A 25,455-nucleotide genomic window follows, 5' to 3' on the forward strand; every position below is an offset into this window, starting at 1 on the left:
GTTAAAAGGCAGGAGTGACACGGGTGTGACTCTACAGCACGGCGTGATAGACAGGTATTCTGACCTGAAGTACAGCAGGACTTAAATTTCTCACAGCAAGCTATAAGAGCCTTCAGTGGAGGTATGTACAACATCTCTTTCTCGATTCTTCTGTCAGTTTTTGTATCGTAAGTCTCATTATAGCTCAGAGTGAGAGAGAGAAAAAATGTGCATATGAAATGAAATAATTACCTTCTATATCATTAGAAAAACATAAACCCTGAAGAAAAACAAAAAAAATCAGAGCATAGTTTGATATTACTCTCACACTTTACTTTATTTTTTCATTCTAACTAGACTTTCTGTCTGATGCTGATGATGATGATCGTTACCGTGCATGACTGCGATTTAACCGACATTTAAAAACTAGCTCAAATGAAAGATATACTTTCCTCACTGAGTTCCAGCTACAGACACAATGGTTGCCACCAAGTTGATGACCAATGCATACAAAAACAAACCGTATCGATATCACTACTGTGTGTTTATTTCAGAATGTTCTCACACTACATTCTGGGAATGTGATTTCATTCTGAAGAATGAATTCATGCCTTACAGACACAAATTCATGTGAGAGGGACAGGAACACTTGCAAGGTTTTCTTGCAGCTTAAATGGAAGCTTAAATCCTGAATTAAGCAAAGAATGTGATGCTAACAGTAAAAATGATGTTCTGACCCGTATGGTGAGAGTTTCAAGCTGCTAGATCACTGAACAGACCATAGATCTGATCTGTTACAAGACGTTATCGAATTAAAATATTTTCAAATATTTGAGCTGTGAGGAAGAACTGAGTTGTGTTATTGGACAGCGTATTACCACCCAATCCTAATTTGTCTCAGCTCAAGGACACCTTTCATTTCAGCAAACTCAGTGCCTCACAGTAAGTTTATACTATTATGGCTAATATTTAGAGATATTTTTCATTGACAATTTCCCTTCACAGAATACCTGAATTCAGATTTCTGATATGAGTTTTTTTCTTGGGCTGTAACGTTCATGGTGTCGAATGGGCATAATCTTTAAGATCAATAGCTAATGGCACGTTACTGTATGCCCCTCTGTTTTGCTGACAATGGCGTGTTTGGAAAAGGTGTGTTATGGAGGGTGGGTGTGTCTGCATGTGGGTACAGATCAAGACAAACCAGTTTACGGCTTAATTGTTGAGTCAGGGGTGGACCAGAATTTCAACTGCTGCACATGTTCACAAGCAACCTGCTAATTAACTGCATAAGCAGATAAAATAACCTCAAGTATCAAGTACTCGGAGGATTGAAAAGCTTTTTTTTCAGCTGAGTTTGCTTGTTTACTGGTTTCAGGTTGAATTTCAGCTAAGAGTAGGTACTGCATAAATGATCTCAGCTTGCAGTGACACCTAGTGTCTAATGTATGTGACGCATTCCCTTCTCCTGTTCACTTTCAGGTGACGTTCCAAAATGAGCAGATATACAGTAAAACCTTGTAAGTATCAACAAATATCAACTAACAAAATGAAAACAAAAAAATTCAGAGTAGTGTTGGAAAAATGTACCAAACACACATTTTGTGTGGTTAGATTTACTCTCTGTAATATCTATCATATTTACATAATTTAAAATCACATAGAGCTAACATGGATAATAAGAGATTAACATAAACTTGTAAGAAATACATAATTTTGAACAATTTAATTCATAAACAAGCAGGGAAACACTCAAATATATATTAGTCTAGCAATAAGTTGTGTTGATTTATAGTTGTGTCATGTCATGTCATGTCATGTCATGTCATGTCATGTTATGTTATGTTATGTTATGTTATGTACAGTTATGAGCATCCAAATGAGACTTTCTCTTTTCCCATAAACATTTTCTTGTTGAAACAAAGCTATTTTATTGTCAGATTGTATTTCGTGGGCTCTAATATACCAAAATATGCTAATATAAGGCTTTATATACGTGCAAAATATATATGAATGGAGGAAATGTGAGAATTTTGAGTGACAATAAATATCTCTTTGATTTCTAGATAAGAGCTCCAGCCTTGCAGTTGATGACTCCAAGAAAGCATCCGTGCTGAAAGACAACAGCTGGATCAGAAAAGACAGTGACGAGGACGAACCTGTCGAGTATGAAACACAAACACAATGGCTTGAACTTAGGGCTTTACATACACAAATACACACACACACACTGACTAACTAATTGGGTGTGACTGCTTACTTTCCTTTGACAAAAGACTTCTTAACATTCCTTTTTGAAAATCACAGGGTTGAGTCACTCATACTTGATGGAATGCATGAATTCATTCAAGTGTTTTATCTCTCACAGCCGTGACCCAAACTTTGGCAGAACTGTGTTAAACCGGTACAGGTCCAATGAAACTCTAGCCAGGTAAAATAAATGTTTGAATTACCATCAACTTAGGGATAAAGTAACAGAAAACAAATATTCAAAGAGATCACAAAAACGAAATATGAGTAATTCATCCTATTGTGTAATATGCTGTAAATGATTGTATACTTTCTCATGCAGTAGCTCAGACCCGGCGGAGGTGAAAACCACCAAACCTGTAAGCTCATCATCATCTGTGCAAGCTCTCACCAAGAGGTAAGATTCTTATGAACACACTATGGTCTTTTTAAGGATGAGAGGAAACAAAAGATCATGAAAATAGATTGGGACATAAATGAGAACTTGTGTTTTTTGTCACTGTAGGTTCGGTGGAAGTCAGGACGAGCTAAGGAGCAGGTTGGTACAATATTCCAGTTCTTCAGCAGACAAATGCACTGCGCCGTAGTGGCTGCATTTATTATGCAAGTGGAGTGTTTCAACTTTAGCCAGACGTGTGTCTTAATTTTATCTTTCTTCTTCTGGCAGCACCCTCCCTTCCAGCAAGACCTCACCCTCTTACACCAAACGGTACATTTTCAAAACTAGTTTCATGTCATCCAGTGATGTTTCTAGCAAAACAGCTGAACAATCTGCCCATTTCTTTCAACAGATATTCAAGTGGGAAAACTATTGAGCCCATCAAGTAAGCGCTGCGCCCGTCTGTTACACGTAATGCAAAACTCAACAGGAAAACAGTGAATATGATGTGTAATTTTGCATTTCTCACGCCACTACAGGACTACAACTACTGTCAAGGAGGAACCAAAAACAAGGTGTGCTGCTTGCAACATACCAACATGGAAAATGTTACAATGAGATCTTTTGTACATTAATATTGAATGTCTTTTCCTTTAGCACAAGAACCACAACAGTGACCAACAATGGCAGTACCACTGAGACCACCATCACCACCACCCAGAGCCTGAAGTATAGAATGCCACTGCATCAGTACAGAATGTATCACTGTCTCACACACTGAATATCAGTGTAATGACAATTCTATTTTTTATTTTTTCATCAGATCTCCTGTCCTTAAATCACCCACCAAGACTGAGACCTTCACTGAGCGTGTGAAGTCTTCAAGCAAAGGGTAAAACTACTAAATTAACCAGTGACGGCAGGAGTAATAAAGCTATTTATTCAGTAGCAGCACAAAAGAACAGTATCAGATAAACTGTACATTAGGATGCTAGGTTGTTGGTTCTGATGTATCAGTCAGTGCCTGCGGTTAAAAGGATACTGTTAGGGGTGCTGAACAACTACATATTAATTCCTCAGTGCTTTAACTTTATTGCATTTTATTACTATTTGATGTACTATGCAGAATCATTGGTTTAAGTACCCTACATAAGACACTTTAAATGACATACACCTCAACCAAGTACAACGTTTAACTTGTGCTTCCACACGCAAGTGCACAAGTGATTCGGCTGAAGTAAAGAGGCTGATAATGAGAAAACAACATGATGATATAAAATAAATTGAAGGCATTCTGCACAGCATGTACTTAGACTTTCTATTGCCACTTTCGCGCATTTGTTATTGTCTTGTGCTTTTGTTTATATCTACCCAAAAAATGTCCCCATGTCTTGCCGTCAAAGGCTGCAAAATGCCCAGGCTTTGAACTTTGTTCAAACAGGAAGTTGTTTTTGTCCATCCTTTCACACACAGGCCACAGTACTCAACCTACTCACCCACCAGAACAACAAAAGTGACCAGCACTAAAGAGTAAGACATCATCAGATCATTGGATTACAGTGAAGACCAAATCTATGCATCATTTCTAATTAATGGCACCTTCATCATATTTCTTTGCAGTGCAGAGGACAAGCTCTACGATGATCTCATCCCCTCATCTATCAAGGATGGGTCCTCAACCAAAACCAGGTGACATTATCATCCATGACATCAATAATCATATTATACTGTATATACCACCACACAAAGATTAATTATTTATACTAATTAACATGAATTTTGCAGCAAAACAACTGTCACCACAACTGAGACTGTGACAGTGAAAAGCAGCCCTGACAAAAAGTAAGTTTTATAAATACTGTGTGTAATGCAGAGGAGGCTCTTTACTAGATTTATAGATGATTAATAAGAATAAGCTTGGTAATAATCTGCTGTCTTATCGTTAACACTTGAATAGTTCAAAGTAGCAAAACCAACACGTAAATTTACCCCCTGAACACACTGCAATTGCTCCGTTGTTGTCCCAAACTTTGAGCTGCTGCAGTGAGTGACAATAGATCTTGTAAAAACCTTAACTGGCCAGCAGAGCACCAGATGTGTTAAAAACTAGTCTCCGACAAATACTGTTCCTGAAGCTCAATATCAGACACATCAAAAAAGGGCCAATGCCTTTAAAACATGACGTCAACAAGCAGCGATATCACCATTAATACAGCCTCTTCTGTACTCTTACATATTGGATTTTCATCTCCTGCTGGGAAAAAATATATAATGGCCAGATGGTCTGTAGGTGTGTGAAAGGATTTGTGAGTGTACAGTACGCCTTGTTCAGCTTGTTTCTAGGCTGCAGAGACATAGAGCCAAGATACGAACAAATTAACCAAACGGGGACTTTTTAATTACAGGTGCACAGGTTTCCTCTTTTCTTTTTTTTTCCATTAATATTCAACTATGTTTCTTTTCAAGCTATAGAATGATGTTAATAAACAAACAAACAAAAAAGGTTAATACTCTGAGGTTTAATACTGAAGCCTCACTTGATGTGATTTCATCAGTGTTTGCCTCTGGCAGCTAACGTTAACCTACTTTAGATGTACAGTCGACGGCAGACTTAATTAGCGTGAATAACATGGCTAAGTAATAATGCTTACGACTGTAGGTATGCAGCCGACTCCTCATGCCAAGTTTTAAACATGCCACAGACAGTGTGCTGATATTATCGCTTATGTTCGACTCCCAGTGAAAGTGGCAATCTTCTCACCTTCTGTTGTGTAGAATGAAAACAAGAAAAAAAGCTTAAATCACCTCTCATTAACATGTCATTTACACTATGTTGAAATTATTTCCTTGCAGTGCTGAGGACCACCTCTACAACTCACTCATTCCCAGTTCTATCAAAAGCAATGTCCCCGACAGGTGAGGGCCGCTTATGAAAGCTACTCTAGGTCCTACGAGCTCTATATAAACATTTTGTGAATGGTTTAAACTAACAGGTGAGCAGATAGAAGAATGTAAGTGCAACTTTCCTACAAGGTGGTGCATGACACGATAATGAAATATCTTCTTTTTTCTTAAAAAAAAAAAAGGTATGATTGTTGACTAATCGGTGATGTTAGTTCAGAACTATATCGTAGAGATTCATTGGTTTTTTTCCCATTTTAGTAAGAGCCTGAGCTATCATTTTTTACAACAATAATCTGTAAGAAATATTCTGTTCCTAACAGCAAAACAACTGTGACCAGTACTGAGACTGTGACAGTGAAAAGCAGCCCTAATGGGTGAGTCCCTGCAGTGCCAACATACGCAACAGCTGTGATTTAAATACCCGAAAGTCAGGAAGAACCTTATGTCTTAATCTGATGTTTCAGGGATGATTTCAAAACTGCCAAAAAAACAACAAGGACTTCCTCTACGTAAGACAAACATCCATTCACCGTTAATATAAAAATACTATAAACACATCAAGGTTGAACCTATAATGAACACACATTCATGATATTGCTCATTTAACAGGGCTGAGGATGATCTGTACGGCTCCCTTCTGCCTAAATCTATCACATCTGATCTCTCTTCGCCTGTCAGGTGAGATGTCTTAGTGAATGGTTACTACAGACAAAACAAACAAGTTATTCTAGTCAGTAAGGGACTCTATTGTTTCTCTGCCAACAGGACAAGCACCACAAAGAGAGAGACTGTCACAGTGGACAGCAGCAGAGGGTGAGGGTTGCAAATTGATGATTGTCCTGTCTGTCTTTTTCTTTTCTTTTTTTTGTACCATGCATGTACAATATGAACTCAGACATTTTTCTTTTATGTCAGAGGAGAAAGCCCAACTCTGAACTCACCATCCTCCACACGTACCACCAGGTAAAGACGTAATGCGTGACTAAAATCCTCTGAACAGGTCCGAATTTAAGTGGGGAATATCCCACCTTAATAACATACAACTGCATCACCAATTGGTATGTTTAGGGGGTTGATTTTACCCAACTTAGAATTTCTGATTCTGTCAGCTTTGTCCGAGTTCGTGTAACACTTTGCATCGAGGTCTTTTATTACATACCAAGTAAAATTTTCGGCATCATAAAATCCGATTAGAATGCACTCACTGTACCATACCAAGCTAACTCATTTGCCTCTTTGATACACAGGTACAGCTACACTGATGATACTCCCTCTACACGCACCAGCTCCTACAGGTAACCATTTGTGTGTTATCAACTGAAAGAAAATGCAGCTGTTGTCTTTGTATTATCTATAATCTATTCTGCGTTTGCACATTCAGTGACAGCTACAGCAGTGACCCTAAAACCTACTCTTACTCCAAACCAGACTCCAGGTAGGAAGCAGAGCAAATTATTACCTCATGCATTGTAGAGAGCAATTAAAAAAGACAACTGAAATGTGACTTGTCTCTGACTTTGTCTTTTTATAGTTATGAGTACACCAGTGTGACCAGTCCCACTACCTACACCAAAACATCATACAAGAGTAGTAGCAGGTATTGAATGATCTTAACTTTGTGAGTATTAACATTGGTGTGCAATTGTTACATGAGAATAAAATGAGACCCCACCCCTAACTCTCACAGCAGGTCAGATGATTCAGATCCAATCTACTCTAAATCATCCGTGAAGAATGTGTATTCATCTTCTGAAAGGTAGGAAAAGAACAGGAGCACTTGTTTACCCCAAAGTGTGTAAAGACAGTGTGTAGAGAGCACAAAGACTTAAAACTCTACCCGAAGCTCAGTCCAGCTGGGCACAGCCTTGCGTTGAGCTAAATGCGAACGTCAGCAAGCTCGCCTTGGCGTTAAAAGTACTTGGTGGAATTAACGGGTCATGGTTAGATCTACATGTTAGAAAGTGCACAGTTACAAAAGTATAAATGTATATGGCTTACACCTTTTGATATTTACGTGTTGTGATTCATCATCACAAGTTAATGCTGCCCAACAGAGAAAAACAGCTCAAGTACAGGTTACCATCTCACAATTTACAACCATGGATTGTGAAACTGCTTTGTTTTGGAAAAGTGGATGGATTTATTGTATGTATTCCAGTGTTTCTTATGAGACTGGGATAGTATCAGTTGATACTGAAATACTTTTCAAGTCAGAAGTGTTAACGTGATGCTGGCTCATTCTCTGTTGGTTGGACTGTCTCATATATTCTTGTAAATCCTTTAAGTAGCTGTTAAGACACAACGTACTGTGTGGTGCATGGGCTAAGGTGTTAAAATCCCTCTTTGCAATGTTTAAAGCCAGTGAACATCCTCAGTATTCTTCTAATTACCATTAAAACACGTACAAACCTTTTTCTGATACAGGCCGGTCAATGAGAAAGACCTGTGCACCATCTGCCGTACACCCTTTATTGGTGATGCCAAAATGGTCCTGGATGACATGAAGATCAACTGCCACGCTACCTGCTTTAAAGTGAGCATTTTTAGTTTAAAGATGTGACTTTTTTCTCTCTATGATTCAGCAACAATCAGTGACTGGAGAAGTGGTCAGGCTTATTACAAACAAAAAGCTAACTACCCTAAAAACAACACTTTGTGCTCCTAAGAGCTTAAATAAAAGGCAAGTGGACAACTTTTCTTGATTTCTGAGGATGTTTTACCTCTCATCCAAAATGTTTTTTTTTTTCAGTTCTAACAACTGCTTTTTGCTATGTGTGTAAGCATGTGTATCCTCCCTCATTGGAGCATCTGTTTGGGTTTTTGCAGTGTGATGTGTGCAACAGTACTCTGGGTAATCTGAGAGCTGGGGACAGCATGTGGATCTACAAACGAATGGTGCACTGTGAGAACTGCTTTGACATCACCAGAGGTAAATTAAAGGGTTATTTCATTATTTAAATCCAACAAATGAATACATCTGAATGTGCTTAGTGTATGTTTGGCAAAAAAATTATTCAACTGGTGCTTTTGTCCCCCCCCCACACACAGAAAAATGGCGACGCTGAAACCCTCAAAAAGATAATCACGATCCCGGTGACTCAGGCTCTTACAGACTTTCCTTATTAACAGGCTGACACATATTTATGTGGGTGTTTTGATAAATGGCAATTACATTATGGATATGACTTTTGAATACAATATGTGCACTGAATAGTACATATAATTCTCACTGTCTCTTACTGTAAATGTGTTATGATGATACTGTTGCTGTATCTGCCTCTATGTAGTAATAGAGGTCTTTTATTCCCTAGTCTGCATCTTTTTGGGGTACTCTTGTGAGTAACATGATGGGAGCTATCAAAGTTATTATTTGTAAGGGCCGGGGTGTTTTTTTCTTTGTGCAATAAAGGTAATAAAAAATTCTCACTCGAAAAAATGTCCCCGTCATTGAAGCATTGAAGTGTCATTGAAGAACTTGTTTTGTATGAAGAATGATGATCAAAGAGAGAGAATTTAGCATTTGTTAGAACATAACAAATCAGAATCTCAAAATGTGATGAACTCAATTGACCTTGAATAAGATGTTAAAACATTCTGAACATTTTTTGGTAAATCTACAGACAGAGCAGTAAAGACTAATCGGATAAAAAAAAAAACCTCGGTCATCGCTTAAATGCTTAAGGGTTACAGATCAAGTCACACCCTCCTAATTGAATCGGATGTTCTGCATTATTTTCATAAGTTTTGTATAATAGCGCTACTCTTCTCGTCTGTCATTTAAATCAAGCTTTACCTATGAAACTTGAATGTCTTTTAAAAAAATGCTGAGGTGCATTGAACCAAATTACCTTCAAAACAGTGTTTTTGACATTTGATTTTAAAATGCTTACAATTGCTAAGAGCATTTTATCAATGTTATATCCACCAGATCCTTAAACAGTTTTTGCTCTTTGAACAACATGTTTGATTATGTAGTTTGATTAGTTTGGCAACGTGTAGAAAACCACTAAATATGCCACTATTGAGCAATAATTAATCTCTATGTAAGAGGTTGGGTATGTTCTATTTTAGTTTTCTCATGCACCATAAATCCTCGTGCCGCAGACTGATATTTATCACCCTTATGTCACCAAGGGTGCTCTTTAGGACAGCAATAGCACTTAAGATTTTACTTCCTAACCTAAGCTGTGACAACACAGTTTCATATTTAGAGACTTTTTTTTCAAGCAGGTATTGCAACATTTAAAACATTTCCAGTCACAGTTGTTTTCTGAACAACGTGTGATTCCTTGTGTAGTCTACTAACCCTGGCTACAGAACAGCACCTAGAATACTGTGAAATAAAGTGTTTTAAACCTAACAAAGCAGGACTCATTCCTAAACATAAACAAGTGCATTTGGAACCGAAGCCTTATCAAAGAGTGACTGTAAATAAAAGTTGAAATCAAGAGGTCAAAGGTTGAACTCGGTCTCCTGACTGACCAGTAATCCTTGCAGCTATCTTGTCACCATAACTCTGACAGGCAGCCCTCTCGTTAAATTAAAAGCAAATTCATATCTGATCATGTCAGAGAGACAAGAGAGAAAGAGACACAGAGAGACAAGAGTGCCACGGTGTAGCAGCAAAATTCAATGACGTCAGTATATAGAGGGAAGCTCCAGTTGAGAAGGGTTTTAAAATTCTCTAGCATCTCTGAAATAGAACATAAGTCACCCTTAGGGTGACTAGGGTAACTAGTAATTACACTAGGGTAATTACACTGCACCATACTTTGTCAGTTAGCTTGCATATTCATGGACATCAACCTCAACATTTTACTGATAAATATGCAAATATTAGCCGAGTAGATTAGTATGAATTTAATAGAGACAACTAAAGTTTTACACATGAATCTTTAGTCAAATAGGGATAAGTCTTTGAGACAGCCATTTTGAAAACATAGCCAGCATTTATGTGCCATTTCATGTCAGTTACACTGACGTTATTTCACTCTAATAGCTACATAAAAGTTAGATAACTGTAAAACGAAACGGATGTGTGTGACTTATTTCAATATAGTAATCTTATGATCCCCTTTCTGACTATTTGGTACATTTTCTGCCATTGTGCCTGGACAAGGCTAATTTAACTTATCTAAAGCTAATGTAGCTTCTCCTTCATTGGAATATCACACATTTAACAATACATTCTTCCAACTGAATAGCAGAGATTATGTGAACGACTAATTAACATGCTTTTTAATGTTTCTAAAAGACCCACTAAGTATCGACCAAGTGGTAGCCCATTTCTGAAATTACTTTTCGAGCTGTCCTATGATTCAGATGTGAAAATGTTTTTTTTAGTATATTTTATGGCTGGTTTGCGAATTAGTCGACATAATCCAGTGTGATCCCGGCTCCATATATATACATATGTGTGTGGAGAATATACATAATGTGTATATATAATTAAACAACAAAAAAAAAATCCGCCCACGTTAACAAAGACGCACACTGGTGCTGTGTGAATGTGTGAAGCGGTCGTAACAAATAATTCCTCAGCAGTGGTGTGATGGGAGCTGAACTCCAGGCTGCTGACCAATGAGGTGCAGGCTGTGCAGTCATCCCAGCAGCAGCATCAGTGTGAGCCTGTGAGTGTGTCTGAGTGGTGGCTTTAAACTGGGGAATCTGGACACCCTCTCTGATTTGAATAGGACCCTCTGCAGGCAGGCCGTGCTTTTTGCCACTCTCAATGTGCTTTTTACCAAATGGAAGCAGAGGTGTTGAGCCCTCAGATGATGGCAGACGTCAACGGCAACAATAAAATTACCAACGCGGAGCTGGAGGTGTTAAAGCTTCAGGAATTGGTCCGAAAATTGGAGAAGCAAAACGAACAATTGCGGACGAGAGCGAACGCTGTAAACAATTGCTCCGTCGGCCCTCATCTCCAGACCTCGTTGTTGTGTCTGCATGGTATTACGACGTGTTCCACTGACAATTTCCCCAGTAAATATGACATATCGAGCCCGACGCGGTCACGTTCTTGTGTCTCCGCGCGTCGCGGTGCAGCGGAGGAGCCGTTCGCCTATTTTCAGCCGAGCTCGGTGTCTCTCGATGCCGCTGTGGAGGACAGCGGCGCCGCTGGTGCCACAACTGTTTTGGATGAGGTTGATATTTTGGACCTCAACACCGTGCTCCCCGTTGGAGAGCCCGATAGCTGGTAATCACTCTGCTTGTGTCAGCCACTTTTGTTACAGCCTTGCATTGTATGCCTTTGTGGATATAAAATGAAAAAAAAAATCCGTGTCCCTTGTGTTTGAGTGACAAAAATGGATGCTTCACGGGCCAGAGGACGGGCAACTAGCCACAGTTTTAAGATAGTATGTGTATCTGCCGTGTGTCTTTTTATTGATTGCATTATTGATTCTTCTCCTGATGGAGTGAAGATGTATGCAAGTATAATCTGCAGTCATTTTTACAGGTGGAAAAACAACTAAACTGACCTGACACTAGCTGCATCCTATGCACAGTGCATGCAGGATAGGTAGCTGTTCAGAGTAAGGTTGCTCTGAGATGAAATTAGAAACAATGACCCCCTTCAGCTTGTGATCAAACAGCTTGGCTTTGTGCGTGGTGTTCAGCCCCAGGCTGAACTACTTTGAAGAACGGTCGCTGCTGACTTTGGTAGCTCACACACTGACACCCTGACAACTAAACCGTTTCCAGCTTTATGCATCCGAAGCGATGGATGTGGAGAATGTAGAGCACAGTTCAGTGCAGCACAGATAGGATCCAGCCTACATTCACCGCACTGGGACATCCTTACTCCATTTAACATGACAAGCTGACCCTAAAGTCAGTAAAACACCGTGGCCTAGTTGAATGAAAGGTCAGGTTCGCCTGGTCTGTGTTCTTGCACTTGGATACAGAGGTGACACGTCATTTTTTTAAAAGTCTGAGAATCAATCATTTGAGAATCTATCTTAGGATACTACCACTCCATGTAGCACAGACAAATAGTAGATCTTGGTTCATTGATTCATTTTATAATCTTGTCATTCCAGTAAAAGTGACAATAAGAATCATCTTGTTCTATTGTCATTTCTGAGTGGTGTTTCCCTAACAGCGATTCTAATCACTTTTAAACCTTTTAAAAACAATGATTTTTTTTTTTTTTACTTCTTCTGGATAAACTCTTTTATCGTTTGGTATGTAAGATGTACAAAATGTCATTTCTCATCTAACTGACATTCTAAATCCACAAAATGTTTCGTTCATTTTTAGATATTACAAATTAAATGAGCAGCACTCTGACATTAGAAGCTGAAACCTCGGAAATCTGTTCAATTTTTCTTTGGAAAAAAAAAACGACTGCCACTGTTGGCAGTTATCCAAAATTTGCTTAATCTTCTGTGATCTTAGTAATCTACAGGTATCACCCATTGTTTTAAGCCACCATAAACCCTCCCGTGTCTTGTTGTAGCAGTAATCTTCTACAGTCTACATCACTGCAATGGATAGGCTTGACAATTTTCACTTTCCATTGATGGCTTCATAAATCATGGCACCACTGTTGCAATTGCTTTTTCACTTTGTAAAACACTGTAAAACTCATCCATTAGTTACCCTCCTTGAGGCAGAAGAGACAGATAAATCAGCCCTGTGCTTATTTAACACACTGGGGCTGTAAAGGTTACAGGACCTAACTGTGTGTTTGTGCGTTGTTTGGCAGGTTGTATGTGAGCCCCAAAGCAAAGCTGCGCAGTGAGAGTGTCCTCAGCCCTATGCAGTGGTGCAGGCAGGTCCTGGACCACCCTGGGCCTGAGGTGGAGCTGGCTAAGATGACCTTCTGTCACAGACTGGACCAAGGTACAGTGCATTTACCTCCCAGATCACCCCGGGACATCGGGCTGTCTGGTATTTCACTCAAACAGCATTTCTGCTGCAATGCATGAACTGTATGCAGCCCTGTCTTTTGAAAGTTTAAGCATTCGAAAGTTAGAGCATTTAACAAAGTCTAAGGGAGTCTGAACATTCTGATTTCCGAGAATTGATCAGATATTCCGTGTGAAAATACGGTGCACAAAGCATTCTGGTGTTTAGGCTAAATGACAATCACGAGATGGATCTTAAACGTTCGTGTTAAAAGATTCAAATGAAAATATTTCCATTTCATATTACATCTGTATGTTTTTAAGAATTAGTTTTGACTTTTTGGGAGAGGCATTGTTTGGTTTATTGCATAGGGCTAGATGAGAACGTCGATACACTGTCAAGAACAGAAAACAAGAGAGAAATGCTAGCTATAAAATTTTCCATTACAATCCTAAGGTATAAAAAATGGTCTACAAAGACCTCTAAATATCACTGATCATTCTGTTTATCTAAGCCATGTAAAAATCAAAGTGTAACAGTCACAATTTGTGTTTTTTTTTCAAAATTGATTTGTGCCAGATTTTTGTAACCTCCTTTGTGGGCTTTATGCTAAATTAAGCTCACCATGTTTTGGCTGCAGCTTCTTATTTCACAGAGAAAAACGAGGATAGTATCCATCTTCTCATCTAATTCTCAGCTGGAACGCAGAGTGAGGCCTATTTCCCAAAATGCTGTCTGTTTTAAGTTGAGACGTAGCTTCATACACGTTTACATATTTATCTAGTGCAATGTTTGGAAGATGTTGAAATACTTTACATGCTGAAATTGAGTATTTACCTGCACGTGCACATGCATGATTATTGGGATCCAGATTAGTCAAAGCGGGAAGCGTTTTGGCCCCCTTCCCGTTCAAACCGATTTCCAGCTAGTGTTTCCCACAACATCCAATCAAAATTGTATTTCTAATAGAAGATTAGAAGGTTTTATTTGACAGGAGAGGAGCGCCAGCGAGGTCATACGTCCCACAGTTTGTTGCCATGATTGGTTTGAGGTTCATCAACTTGCATTTTGGGTAATTTTTGTTTGCACCGACCGGTTCATAACGCCCACTGGAAATTGACGAATCAGACGAGAGCTTACGGACAGATTCACATTTGCATATTTGACTCTGCAATGCCAGCCTAAATGATTATAACATTATCAACTTTGTCCACTGTCGGTTACTCATCGACAGCCAATAAATCTGTGATTTCTGTGCTGACTGAGCCACCTCCGCAGTTTAGAATGAGCCGAATGTTGTGTGTCTGTCTGCCTGGAAACTGCTGCATAACCTTTACTCATGGCAGGCGACAGTATCCATTTTTAGGCATGTTCTCCTTATCTGGGACAAGCGATTATTGAGATTATTCAATGATAAAAATGAAATTAGTTCATATATACATATATATATATACGTATGTTTATATGAACACCATAACGATATACTTGCTGCTAGACCCACTTTTAGATCTGATGCTTTACAGTCTCCACACTCATGCATGGAATATGGTTACCATGGAAACCATGCTTACATTAAATGGAGTTTGAAGTAGGTTTGCACAACACTCGCTGCTCCAACAGCCTTTTATAAGAGACTCTTGTGCCATGATGCCACACACTTTTGCCTGCGCGGGTACACGCTGTGCATGTGTGTGCTTTGATTTTGAAATTCCAAAGAATTTTCTCTGATCAAATATTCTCATACTGAGGGTCCATACGTAACGAGTGTCCATGCTGCGACTAAGCAATGCACATTTGTAGGTGCTGGTGTGGATGTTCCTTGGTGTGTGTGTCAGATTCCTCTTCTTTTTCTAAAGTTGTATTCAGCGAAGGTTGGCTCTCCTCCTGTGGGTCCTGAATACATCCTTGTGTCTGAGATTCAGTAGCAGTTGTTTGTGTAACCTGCTGTGAATGCTAGTTTTATCCAGTAGTGGTTAAGCCTAATTGTGTCAGGAATGCCAAACGCTCCACTTTGTCAAGTGGGCGCCCCTCTGACTACCAATCAGTGGGGGCAAACCCACTGTTTACACACTGAACACACATTATGCAACTGAGGCTAATTTACTTTCTACTAGTCAGCATTAAAGGGCGAAATTTGATAGTTTTACCTTCTATCAAGACATAAGCGCTTATAAAGTGTGTCTATTTGCTTTAATTGGTGTGGATTTATCACATTTTTTATGAGCATTAATGATAAGTATTTGGATCAGAAGAAAAGCCTGGCAAGCCAGTAACAATGGTATGTCAAGCTTTTCGTATCTGAGACTAGCTTACAAACTCCAATCAATGCTGGTTCAACCATTACATAACCCATTAGTTACTGTCATAATCATTTGATAAAGCATGAGTTAGGACAGTATTGTACAATGAAATTGATACACAGGAAATTTGAAACAGTATAAATGTAACCTCCATATCCCAAATCAGTCCACAGTGGTCTAATTCCAATTTTGCGAGAAGGATGCAGCCTACAAGCACAATCCCTGCTTAACCTAAGATCCATCCAAAACACAAATCTGTGATTTAGCCCAAAAAAGCTGCAGTGGTAAGCTAAACCCTGTCTTACTGTATGTGCCTCCTCGACCCAATCATTTACAGCATCAGAACTGAGCTGCATGAGGCAGATTAACATTGGTTGGAGTGTGTTAGAGTATAGAAATCAATGCACTGTATGTGGTGCTACATGGTGAAGCAATCAGACTAACGTGTCCTGTGCTGGAATCTTGTTTCTAGCAAAGCGATGGCGAGGAGTCTCCTCCGTCCGTCCATACAGCTGCATAGAGGGGTTCTCCACCCTCAGCTGCCCTGTCCTGCCTTACACTAAATCTGCTGCACTAACCGACACCCCAGGTAACACAAAGACTTGCATGCGAGTTCTCACTAACCATGAAATAGTCACTCTAATTTGCCTCTGAGGCTCATTTGAAGTCATTTTTTCAGTCTTGTTGAAATATCTCAAAAACTGTTTGTTTACAGACAGAATTCATCCAAATATGGATTTTTTTTTCATTCTGTTCATTATTCATTTGAAAGTTAAATGCAATGATGACTATAAAAAAATACCCACAACATTTGATTCCCTTCTTTTCTACGGATCATATAACTGTGCCAGAACTTTTTCCAATCAGTGTCCTCACGAGGCAGATTTTCTTAACATCATCAAAACTGTATTTGATGCCAATTAGCATCAAGGGAAGATTTTTCGTGTGCTGAAGACTAAAGTCTGCTTTTCTAACCTTCCTGACACCGTCGCCATCATTTACAAATTGAATGATAAAATAAACCAGTAACTAAACACTTAACATTGTTTACAAAATGTGCAAATGAAGGCTTTCAGCTTGCATTTTGGCACTGGCAACATGAACGGTAATTGAAATCAATCGATCAAATGGAAACTCATTTAAGTTTAAGCTCGAACTTGATGTCTCTGGTTCATGTCCAAATTAATCAGGACATGGAGCCAAAACTATCTGTTGCTTTTGGATGTAACTGTATGTAATATGACCCGGATTTTTCAATGACCTGGCACATGCAGTTTAGAATCAGATTACAGCAATTTACAGGGGAGAGATTATAAGGTCAAACCCTAAAGAGAGATGAGACTAGCAATCTCCAACTCTGCCAGAGTAAAAGCTCAGTGTGCCTGCTTATCCATATTTCATGTTGACACAGATATCAGTATGGGTTGAATATTCTCTCTACTTTGCTGTGTTTCTCTGCTTCCAAGCGCCGTTGTCCTCATCTGGACAGTCTTTTCTCCAGCCGACTCTCCCTCTCAGGGCCGGCTGCAGCCTCAGCGACAGAGCGCCCACCTTCCTATCAAACTCCACTCTCCACCGTAAGACTTCACTGACAACACGTCTTCGCTGCTCTGTCATTCATTCCACCAGCCACATAAAGGTCTCAACTGTCAGGCAAATGTCTTTGCCGCGTAACGGTCTTGGCCCTGAAAAGTGAAATACTGTGAGAAAGATGTGCCTCTCCGTTGTCATTTTAGATGTCGGTCGGCGTCATGCAGCCATCACACCCCAGTCTTCCCTGGACAGTGAAGCGGGTGTGTCAGAGCTGGAGGATGACTCCATCACCATGAGCTACAAACTGCAGGACATGACAGATGTGGAGGTCATGGCGAGGCTTCAGGAGGAGAGTGAGTCCGCTACAAAATCACGTTTTATACAAAATGCAATGACATTGCTACAGTACATTAAGGCTCTCAGCGTTTGCTTATGCACAGTTAAGGTCCCACCATTTCAGCATTTCAGACATCCTGTTGTGGATTTGCTGCTGTGTTTGGGATCATTGTCCTGTTGCATGACCCAGTTTCAGCCAAGATTCTGAAAGACAGCAAAAGCCGTCACATTTGACTTGACAATACTTTGATATACAGGGGCCATGTCCTGTGGCTTCAAAACAAGCCCAAACCATCAGCCCTTCACCACTGTGCCTCACGGATGGTATCTGTTTGTGCTGATATGCTGTGTTTGGTTTTCTCCAAACGTGTAGCTGTGCATTATGGCCAAACATCTCCACCTTAATCTCAGTGTCTAAAGGACATTGTTCCAGAAGTGTTGTTATTTTTTTTAGGTAACTTTGCCAACCAAAGCCATGCTGCCATGTTTTCTTTAGAGAAAAGAGGCTTTTCCTTGACAATCCAATCAAACAAACCCTAGTTGTTCGTTTTTTTTTAAATTTATTATTATTATACCGTCATAACCTTGAACATTTAACATGCCATCTAAAGTCTGTAGAGTCTGACATGTAGCTCTTGGGTTTCCTGCAGTTTCTCTGAACACTGAACTGTCTGACCTTGAGGTGAACTCTCTGGGATGTCTTTCCTCCTTAGCATTGTGTTAACACACACCTGAATATTCTGGACCAGCAAACTGCCAAAACTACATTGTTTGTAGAGGTAGTTACTCTTGCTAATGATCAGTTAATCAAATGCTTTTGATTAGCAGAAAGCGGCTGCTGTACTTAATCTTTTAATTCCTACGGAAGCAGTAACGGCGTTGTTGGTTTTTCACACACAACCCGTGCATTTTTGCTTAGTTCTGATAAATAGTGACACTGTGTAATATGTCATGTGCTGTGGTTCATCTGAGGTTGTATTTCCCAGTCTTTTAGATCTGATAAGCACCGGATGATTTTTTTGTGTCCTAATTTGTAAATCCTCCAAATTGACTGCGATTGCTCTATATCTTCCACATTATTGTATGTAGAAAAGTCTGGGAAATTGAAGGTTATTGAGTCACCGCTGCAAACAGGACCGCATTTATGGGTCACAATAGCTGTTATCAGACGGTTGTGTTCTCTGCTGTATTTTATTGCTGAAATCATTGGGTTGCGGGTTTGAAGAAGTGCTGATCTGCAGTATAGCTATGTGAGACTGAAACGGATTGCGCCGTTACATTTCTGATGAATGGCTAAATTTCAGATACATGTCTGACCTTTAAACGGTTTAACTTGAGTAGACAGCTGTTAAATTATGCAGGACATTTCAGATAAACTTCCTGTATCAGTCTGGTTTACAGATTCTATAGCTGAATAATGGATGAGAGCCTTCAGAAAAAAATGACGACATACTATATGAGGCCCGGGTTCATGTTTTCCTCTATAGATAAAAGCATTGATCCATCACCCTGTAGGTCTCCGACAGGACTACGCCTCTACCTCAGCCACAGCCACAGCCACCCGCCGCAGCTCCAGCTTCTCCTTGCACTCCCTCAGGCGCAGCGAGATGGACCTGGAGGAGGAGGATGAGGAGGACGAGGGGTACGACCAGCTCCCTCCTCCCCAGCCTCGGCTGTTCCGCACAGGGTCTATGCAGCGGGGCAGCCTGCCCCACTCTCACACCTTCTCCAGTATCAGAGACTGCAGACGCAGCTCAGCCACCCCTCAGTTTTCACTCAGTGGACTATCTCAATTCTCTGGACCTTCCAGCCTGATAACAGAAGCACACACAGCATACAGAGGCAGCACAGGTGAGTGGGTAATGGATTCTTTGAGATCCCTAAATCTCCTCCAAAATAACCCAAGCTAAATTTTGACTTTTTTTCACCCTTTTAGAAAATTTGCATGTTCTGCTTTTAAAAAAAAAAGTTTCCTTGTACAAAAGTGCTACTTTAAGTGCAATAAACCTTGCTACATTGTTGCTCAGAGAGTAAGTAGAATAGATATGAAGCGCCATCTAGTGGCTGGTTAGTTCACTTTAGATTCAAGACAAGAAACAAAAGTGTCAAGCTCTTCCTTTTACACTGGAAGTATAAGTGACTCCACACATGTAAGACCTGATCAGAATTGTTCATATTCTTGCATAGACAAGCTACGAAGAAGCATGCCCAACCTGATCCGAGCTCCCAGCATGCCTAGTGTTCCCAGTATTCCTTGCCTGGCTTCCCCCGCCAACCCACCCTCCAATGGCCCTTCCTCCCTGCCAGCGATGCCCTCCCTCCGGAGCAGCCAGAGCTTTGATTCATCCAGTGGACTCGCACGACTCCAGTCCTCCAGTAAGACACTTTTGTTTGTGTCTGTCTGTAAATCAGCTGTACAGCACTTTTTATGTATGAATACATTTACAGTTCTCTTTTCTGAAAGCTTGACATCAACAAATGTAGTAATATCCATCATATTGTCTAACTGCTCTCTTGCGGTTCTTCAGTTCCTTCCCCAGGCCAGCTCAACCAACGAGTCCAGAGTGTCGGAAACTTCCCCACCACTCTGCGACACCCACTAAAAGCAACAGCCTATGTAAGCCCTACAGTGCAGCAGGGTCCCACATCCACCTCCCTGTCCACCTCCACCAGTTTAAACTCCATCCCAAGCAGTGTCGCACTGCCTCAGCCCCTCAAACCCAGCAGCAGTTTGCTGCCACAGGCCCTGAAAGCCAGCACCAACCAGTCTGCTGCCCCGCGCAGTTCCCTTCCTCGACCGGCCTCCTTCATAGGAGCAAGTGGACTTCCGCGTGCAAGTAAAATCACACAACCCACACGCAGGTAAAGACGAATGCATCGACTCCAACAATTCTGCACATCACAAGTCTACTTCTGTTGTGAACAAAAAGCTGTGGAAATCCTTTTAAACATCAACAAACAATCCAGTGGGGTTAGAGAGAATGGATCTAACCACATGTGACTACCGTTTTTTTCTTTTCTAGTTGTCTTTTGTAAGTCCAACAATGTTGTAGTTGATTGCCTAAACGGTGGCATGCTTCTTTTTTTTTTCTAAGTCTGTGCCGTGAAACATGAAAGAACGACGTGATTTGAGTTTCCAGCTCTGCTTTTGAAAGTAGCGACGGCCTACACTGCATATTGTGTCAGGGTTAATTAAGTATCACGTAGCCCACACACACACTGTTCGCCCCCTCAGGCTGGAGCCTCGTGCGGAGCAGCATCACCAGACTGAGAAACAGCTTCTTCCCTGAAGCTGTAAGACTCTTGAACTCTGGTGGAGCCTCGTGAGCTTTGCTGCTCCTTGCAACTGGCAGTCTACCATGTGAAACCAGCCTTTTGCATTATTCTCTGCACACGACACACTGATTCTTTGTAATTGTGTCTCCTTTTGTATATTTTTGCTCTTGATTTTGCCCCTTGTTTTGAACAGATTGCTCTTTTTTTGTTTGTGATTATCACTAAGCTTTTAACTGGGAACTGTGTTGAAGATTTTGTTCCACATGATGCCAAAACATGCGTTGGTGTGGCAGCATAAATCTTTGAATCCTTGAATCACCCATTGCGTGTGCATCTACTGCAAGAAAAGTTTAAGATACATCTGCAGTACATTCTATATTACTCAATAAACTAAAATATTAAACTAAAATATTAAAACATTTCAGCAACTATTAACCTATATTAACTAAATATTGGAAGATTTTTAGCTTTCTTGGCAAACGTCATGTATGGCATGTGGCAATTATGTCACCAAAGCTTTTTTCACACATGCACTGCAGTCCCTAAATTTTCCCGAGGTGCTCCAGAGGGATGGCATGGGCAAACAAAAAGACCACTTAGGCCGATATTGTGTGAATGTAGCACTTACTGCATTTTTCCAGTGCACTTACTCGAAACAATTCCCCATTTCAATTTCATCAATGGAGTGCTCATCTCTTGAGTGCTCAAGATTAGTGATCCGCTCCCGCATTCCATGTGTTTCCATATAAGAAAAAACGTGTGCTTTTCACTTGAAGTTTAACGTATTTAAAGTCTAACATAAGTCCGGTGCCTTTGGCTGCAGCCCTCCGGTATACCGAGCATCACTGCTGTGAAATTAGGCACGCTGCAGGAGTTCAAACATTTGCTTAGACTGACCTGTGAGAGGTGCTATTGGTCCAGTTGAACTCAAACTTGATCATGCATTTTTAAAATTTGATTTAAGATTTAGATGCTCAGTGGATTACTTTCTTTCTGTCTGCAGTTTGCTGACTCCTCCAAAGAGCATGGCTGCTTTGAGCGCCCTGAGGGACGGCAGCTGGAAAGACGGCTGCTACTGAACCCAAATGAACTGAGGTGTGAAAGGTGCACAGGGTAACGCTGCCTGGGACCCAACTGATATAAACCGATGCTGCCAGGAGGTCCCAGAGAAAGTGACTGTTGACGATGAATAAAAAGCACGACTCCTGACTGAAGGACAAAGTAGAGATTTTGAACAGTACGGGTCCAGCAGGCTGGACCTTTAATATCTGCTTGAACGCATACACACACACACACAATGCCAACAACATGCAATACACTGATAATCAGTCGCTAAATATCAAATGGATGCTCTTTGACTTTTTTTCTCCTTTTTTTTCGTCGTTGTGGATAGGTATTGCTTTCGTTCAGTAGAACGAAAGGTCTTCTCAAGCTGAAAGCTTGCAAAAAAAATAACCCTTAATAATTTCATACGATTAATTAATTTTTTTGTTTTTTTTAGGTTGTCAGAAATAAAGATGAAACTGAAGTTGGAATTAAGTCACTTCCTGTGCCTGTTTAAAGGAGGTGTTAATTCCCGTGAGTTGTATTTATTGGCTGGACCTCACAGCACTTTGGATCAGAATCATGATTAACATGTTCAAATAACTGATCTGCTTCGTTTCTTATGTCAAGTATGAAATTGATTTATATCAGTATGCAAACTTCATATTATGGCTTGTTTCTCTTTATTTGCTCGTTTCCGTTGAAAGTTTTGTCTTCGATCAACATAATGAATGCAGTGATATTGCACATAGAGCCCCGATGCTTTTTATGGATGACAAGACGTTAAAGAGGAGGTTAATTTTTTTCAAGTGAATAAAAAACGTTTGAAAATGATTCCGTGCCGTTTCAAGAACTTCTTTCATTTTCATTAAAGCACTGAGAACGTTTGAACGGTCCCACTGCGTACTGCTACGGGACGTCATTGTTACATCGTGACCATAGACTGTCGCTGGAAATGTGACATCTATTCGGCTTTATTACTGAAGTGAAAAACAGAGCAGAAGAAAACGAGCAACATTTCACGATACAAGGCCACAGCATTTTAGGAGACTTCAGAAACACGTCAGAAAAGTCAAATGAAGAGAATTTTAAGAAAGCATTGCAGAGAACTTAATAAAGAGAAAACACATCTCGTAGGAAGCGGTAAATATAACACTAAGAGACAACAATTCATAAAACAAAACAATCAGTACCAACACTAAGAAAATGAATTAAACACAACAGCACAGAGGGCGACACATTTTCTCAGACGACAACAGCATTTTTGAAGATAACGGTGGCTTGAGTGTGATGCAAATCTACGTTAAGATCGACCGAAATGGTGAAATGAGGAAAAAAGGCAACACAAAATGGTTGGTAGATCTCAACAGACATACGGCAACCTGTTCTAAAATGTGAATATCACCGACATTAACGTGACCAACGACACATAAGATAGGTCTTCGGTTTGAAAAAAAAAATACAGAATTCCCTCCACTTGTTTACGAAGTTGTGAAACAGACTTTAACTGCACAGTTAGCTGCACGAGGAGCTCCGAAGAAGCTAGACTGACTAATCTTTAACAAGCTTGTGTGTTGGTAGTGAGTCTCCCCAGTAACCCTCAAACGTTGCACATTTTTTCTACACACATCTCATGGTGGGATACTAAAATCACTACCTGCAACTTGGAAATTTGGACAACAATTATAGGTCTGTTTGTTTTTTTCACTAAATCCTCCCATTGGACTTGAACACAGAAAGTGTGTGTGTCCGCACTGCTGACCTCTTGGAATTTCTGATAATGCCCAACAAAGCTCAAGAGGTTTGTGCAAGCTGTTTACATTTTCACTATCACGCTTCATATTGGGACACTTTGAGTGCCGTTTTTGTTTTGATCAGGATGCAGTAATCAACCTGAAGACACTGCAGGAGATTTCCAGGCAGCTCGGCTTTGAGTGGACAGTTTTGGCATACGAGCTTGGCTTCGACAGAGCTGAGATAGGAAGGTTTCACACCAGATCCACGGAGAAGAGTGTGCAGGCCAGGACCATGTTGGAAAACTGGTACAGTGTGCGTGCATGCGTGTGAAACTTCATAGTATGATAGTAACACGTCATTTATATCAATGTAATGTTTGCTCCAAATCTACCTTTAAATTCAATACGAACTGCTCATCTGAAACCATTGCACTAAAGGTGCTCAAGACTCAACATACTATATGTTTTGTACGCTGCTTGTGTTTTATTATTTTCTTACTATTGCATTAACCTGTGGATTCCATCACTCAAATAAACTCCCATCTATTCACAGGTATGAGAGGTCGTGGGACAAGCCCAATAAGACCAAGCTGCTGCAGGATGGACTGGAGCGAGCCGGCAGACGCGATCTGGCTGAGAAACTGCGCTGCCTCCACTGGGGTCACCAGAAGCTGAGCAAAAGAGTGGAGCTTCCCTCTGCTTTCCCCTTCATCATCACAGTCCATAAGACCATTCGCAACCAAGACGCACTGCGCAGAATCAACGACCTCAGCCGTAGATTCACTTAAAGATTGATTGAAGGGTATCTTTGAAGGGTTTGAAGGGTATCAGCTTTGGTCATGTCCATTCCTCCTACCATGCATGCATACTGTAGGATATCCTGCACTGAAATAAATGGACTCATTATCACAACACAAACAGGGGTAGTGGCACTTTTATCTTGTAAAAAGTGAAAGACTTGGCAATAAAGTTACAAAGCAGATTCATGGGCTCGATCTGAGTATGATTTATCTCAAAATTCTCTGTTTGCTTAAGGTATTCTTTGGATTGTTTTCATACAATGATATAGGGTTGATTGTGTTGGGTTGTTTTGGTATACGGTGTACAGCAACAACTACCCGAGGGTCGCACCCAACTACAAATAGGAAATTGGAAATTTAACTCAGTATCGGGACCAAAGGTAACAAAACCCATCTATCATCAAATCCATCATGATTTTACAGCTAAAAACATGTTTAATTGTGAGCTTTGAAACGATAATAATATGTATAATAATAACAAAGAGGCATTAGGGCACAAAAGGCCTAGGGCATAGATGTGTAAAAGGGACTCCGACTGATCTATGAAGGTACAAACTGCAGACAAAGACACCCAGACTGAAAGAGATGAGTGTAAGTAATTCAGTTAGGTAATTATGCATAATTTTTGTCCTTATTTGATCATCTGTTGCCACATGTTTGGTCTGTATCTATGTAGTAATTGTGCTTATACCTTTTTTTTCTTTGTCTTATATTAGACCATTTGCTAAATATTTGGGCAATTTTTGTCTGTTTTCATGCTTGTTTTCCTCCCCTTTATATAAGTTATTTCATAACTTGTAAATGTTTGGGTATTTCTGTCTCAATTGAACAAATTTGCTTCTTTTTGTTGACATTTGATATGTCTTCTTAGTAATCTAGCATGTCTTTTTTGGTTCTCTGTATCATATGTTCTCTGGTCTCAATGTTGCAGTTTTGTCTTTCTATGGTAATTTTGGGAGGCTTGATTCACATCTGATTTTGTGTGCTTCAGTGCTAATATTGTTAATAAAGGCTACAAAAACAACATCAGAAATAATCATAATAATGATAATAACACATCACAA

The 25,455-nt window shown here is 40.1% G+C and overlaps 3 protein-coding genes across 5 annotated transcripts; all 3 read left to right on the top strand.

Moving 5' to 3' along the window:
- On the top strand, nt 1-25,417 carry scel (sciellin). Of its 3 annotated transcripts, none has more exons than XM_072396649.1 (17): nt 1-121; nt 1,462-1,499; nt 2,046-2,145; nt 2,348-2,410; nt 2,552-2,626; nt 2,735-2,767; nt 2,897-2,938; nt 3,021-3,053; nt 3,148-3,183; nt 3,266-3,337; nt 3,432-3,500; nt 4,082-4,138; nt 4,229-4,297; nt 4,394-4,450; nt 5,462-5,524; nt 5,833-5,899; nt 25,403-25,417. In XM_072396649.1, exons 2-16 carry the CDS (start codon nt 1,475-1,477, stop codon nt 5,888-5,890), a joined length of 852 nt encoding a protein of 283 aa, XP_072252750.1. In that variant the 5' UTR covers nt 1-121; nt 1,462-1,474; the 3' UTR covers nt 5,891-5,899; nt 25,403-25,417. The 3 variants fall into 3 exon arrangements, with proteins under 3 accessions (XP_072252750.1, XP_072252749.1, XP_072252751.1); XM_072396648.1 differs by having other exon boundaries at nt 2,735-2,766; nt 2,893-2,938; XM_072396650.1 differs by having other exon boundaries at nt 2,555-2,626; nt 2,735-2,766; nt 2,893-2,938.
- slain1a (SLAIN motif family, member 1a) lies at nt 11,093-22,664 on the top strand. The gene is made up of 9 exons (XM_072396647.1): nt 11,093-11,711; nt 13,224-13,360; nt 16,139-16,255; nt 17,133-17,243; nt 17,403-17,552; nt 19,051-19,386; nt 19,723-19,911; nt 20,064-20,397; nt 21,815-22,664. Exons 1-9 carry the CDS (start codon nt 11,260-11,262, stop codon nt 21,888-21,890), a joined length of 1,902 nt encoding a protein of 633 aa, XP_072252748.1. The 5' UTR covers nt 11,093-11,259; the 3' UTR covers nt 21,891-22,664.
- Nucleotides 23,636-24,379, top strand: LOC140319183 (uncharacterized). The gene is made up of 3 exons (XM_072396785.1): nt 23,636-23,656; nt 23,734-23,897; nt 24,145-24,379. The coding sequence occupies exons 1-3, from the start codon at nt 23,636-23,638 to the stop codon at nt 24,377-24,379; spliced, it is 420 nt and encodes a 139-aa protein (XP_072252886.1).
- Nucleotides 25,418-25,455: the final 38 nt, after the last annotated feature.

This window comes from Leuresthes tenuis, unplaced genomic scaffold (genome assembly GCF_036924035.1).
Source record: "Leuresthes tenuis unplaced genomic scaffold, fLeuTen1.0.hap1 SCAF_12, whole genome shotgun sequence".
NCBI classification, from domain to species: Eukaryota; Metazoa; Chordata; class Actinopteri; order Atheriniformes; family Atherinopsidae; genus Leuresthes; species Leuresthes tenuis.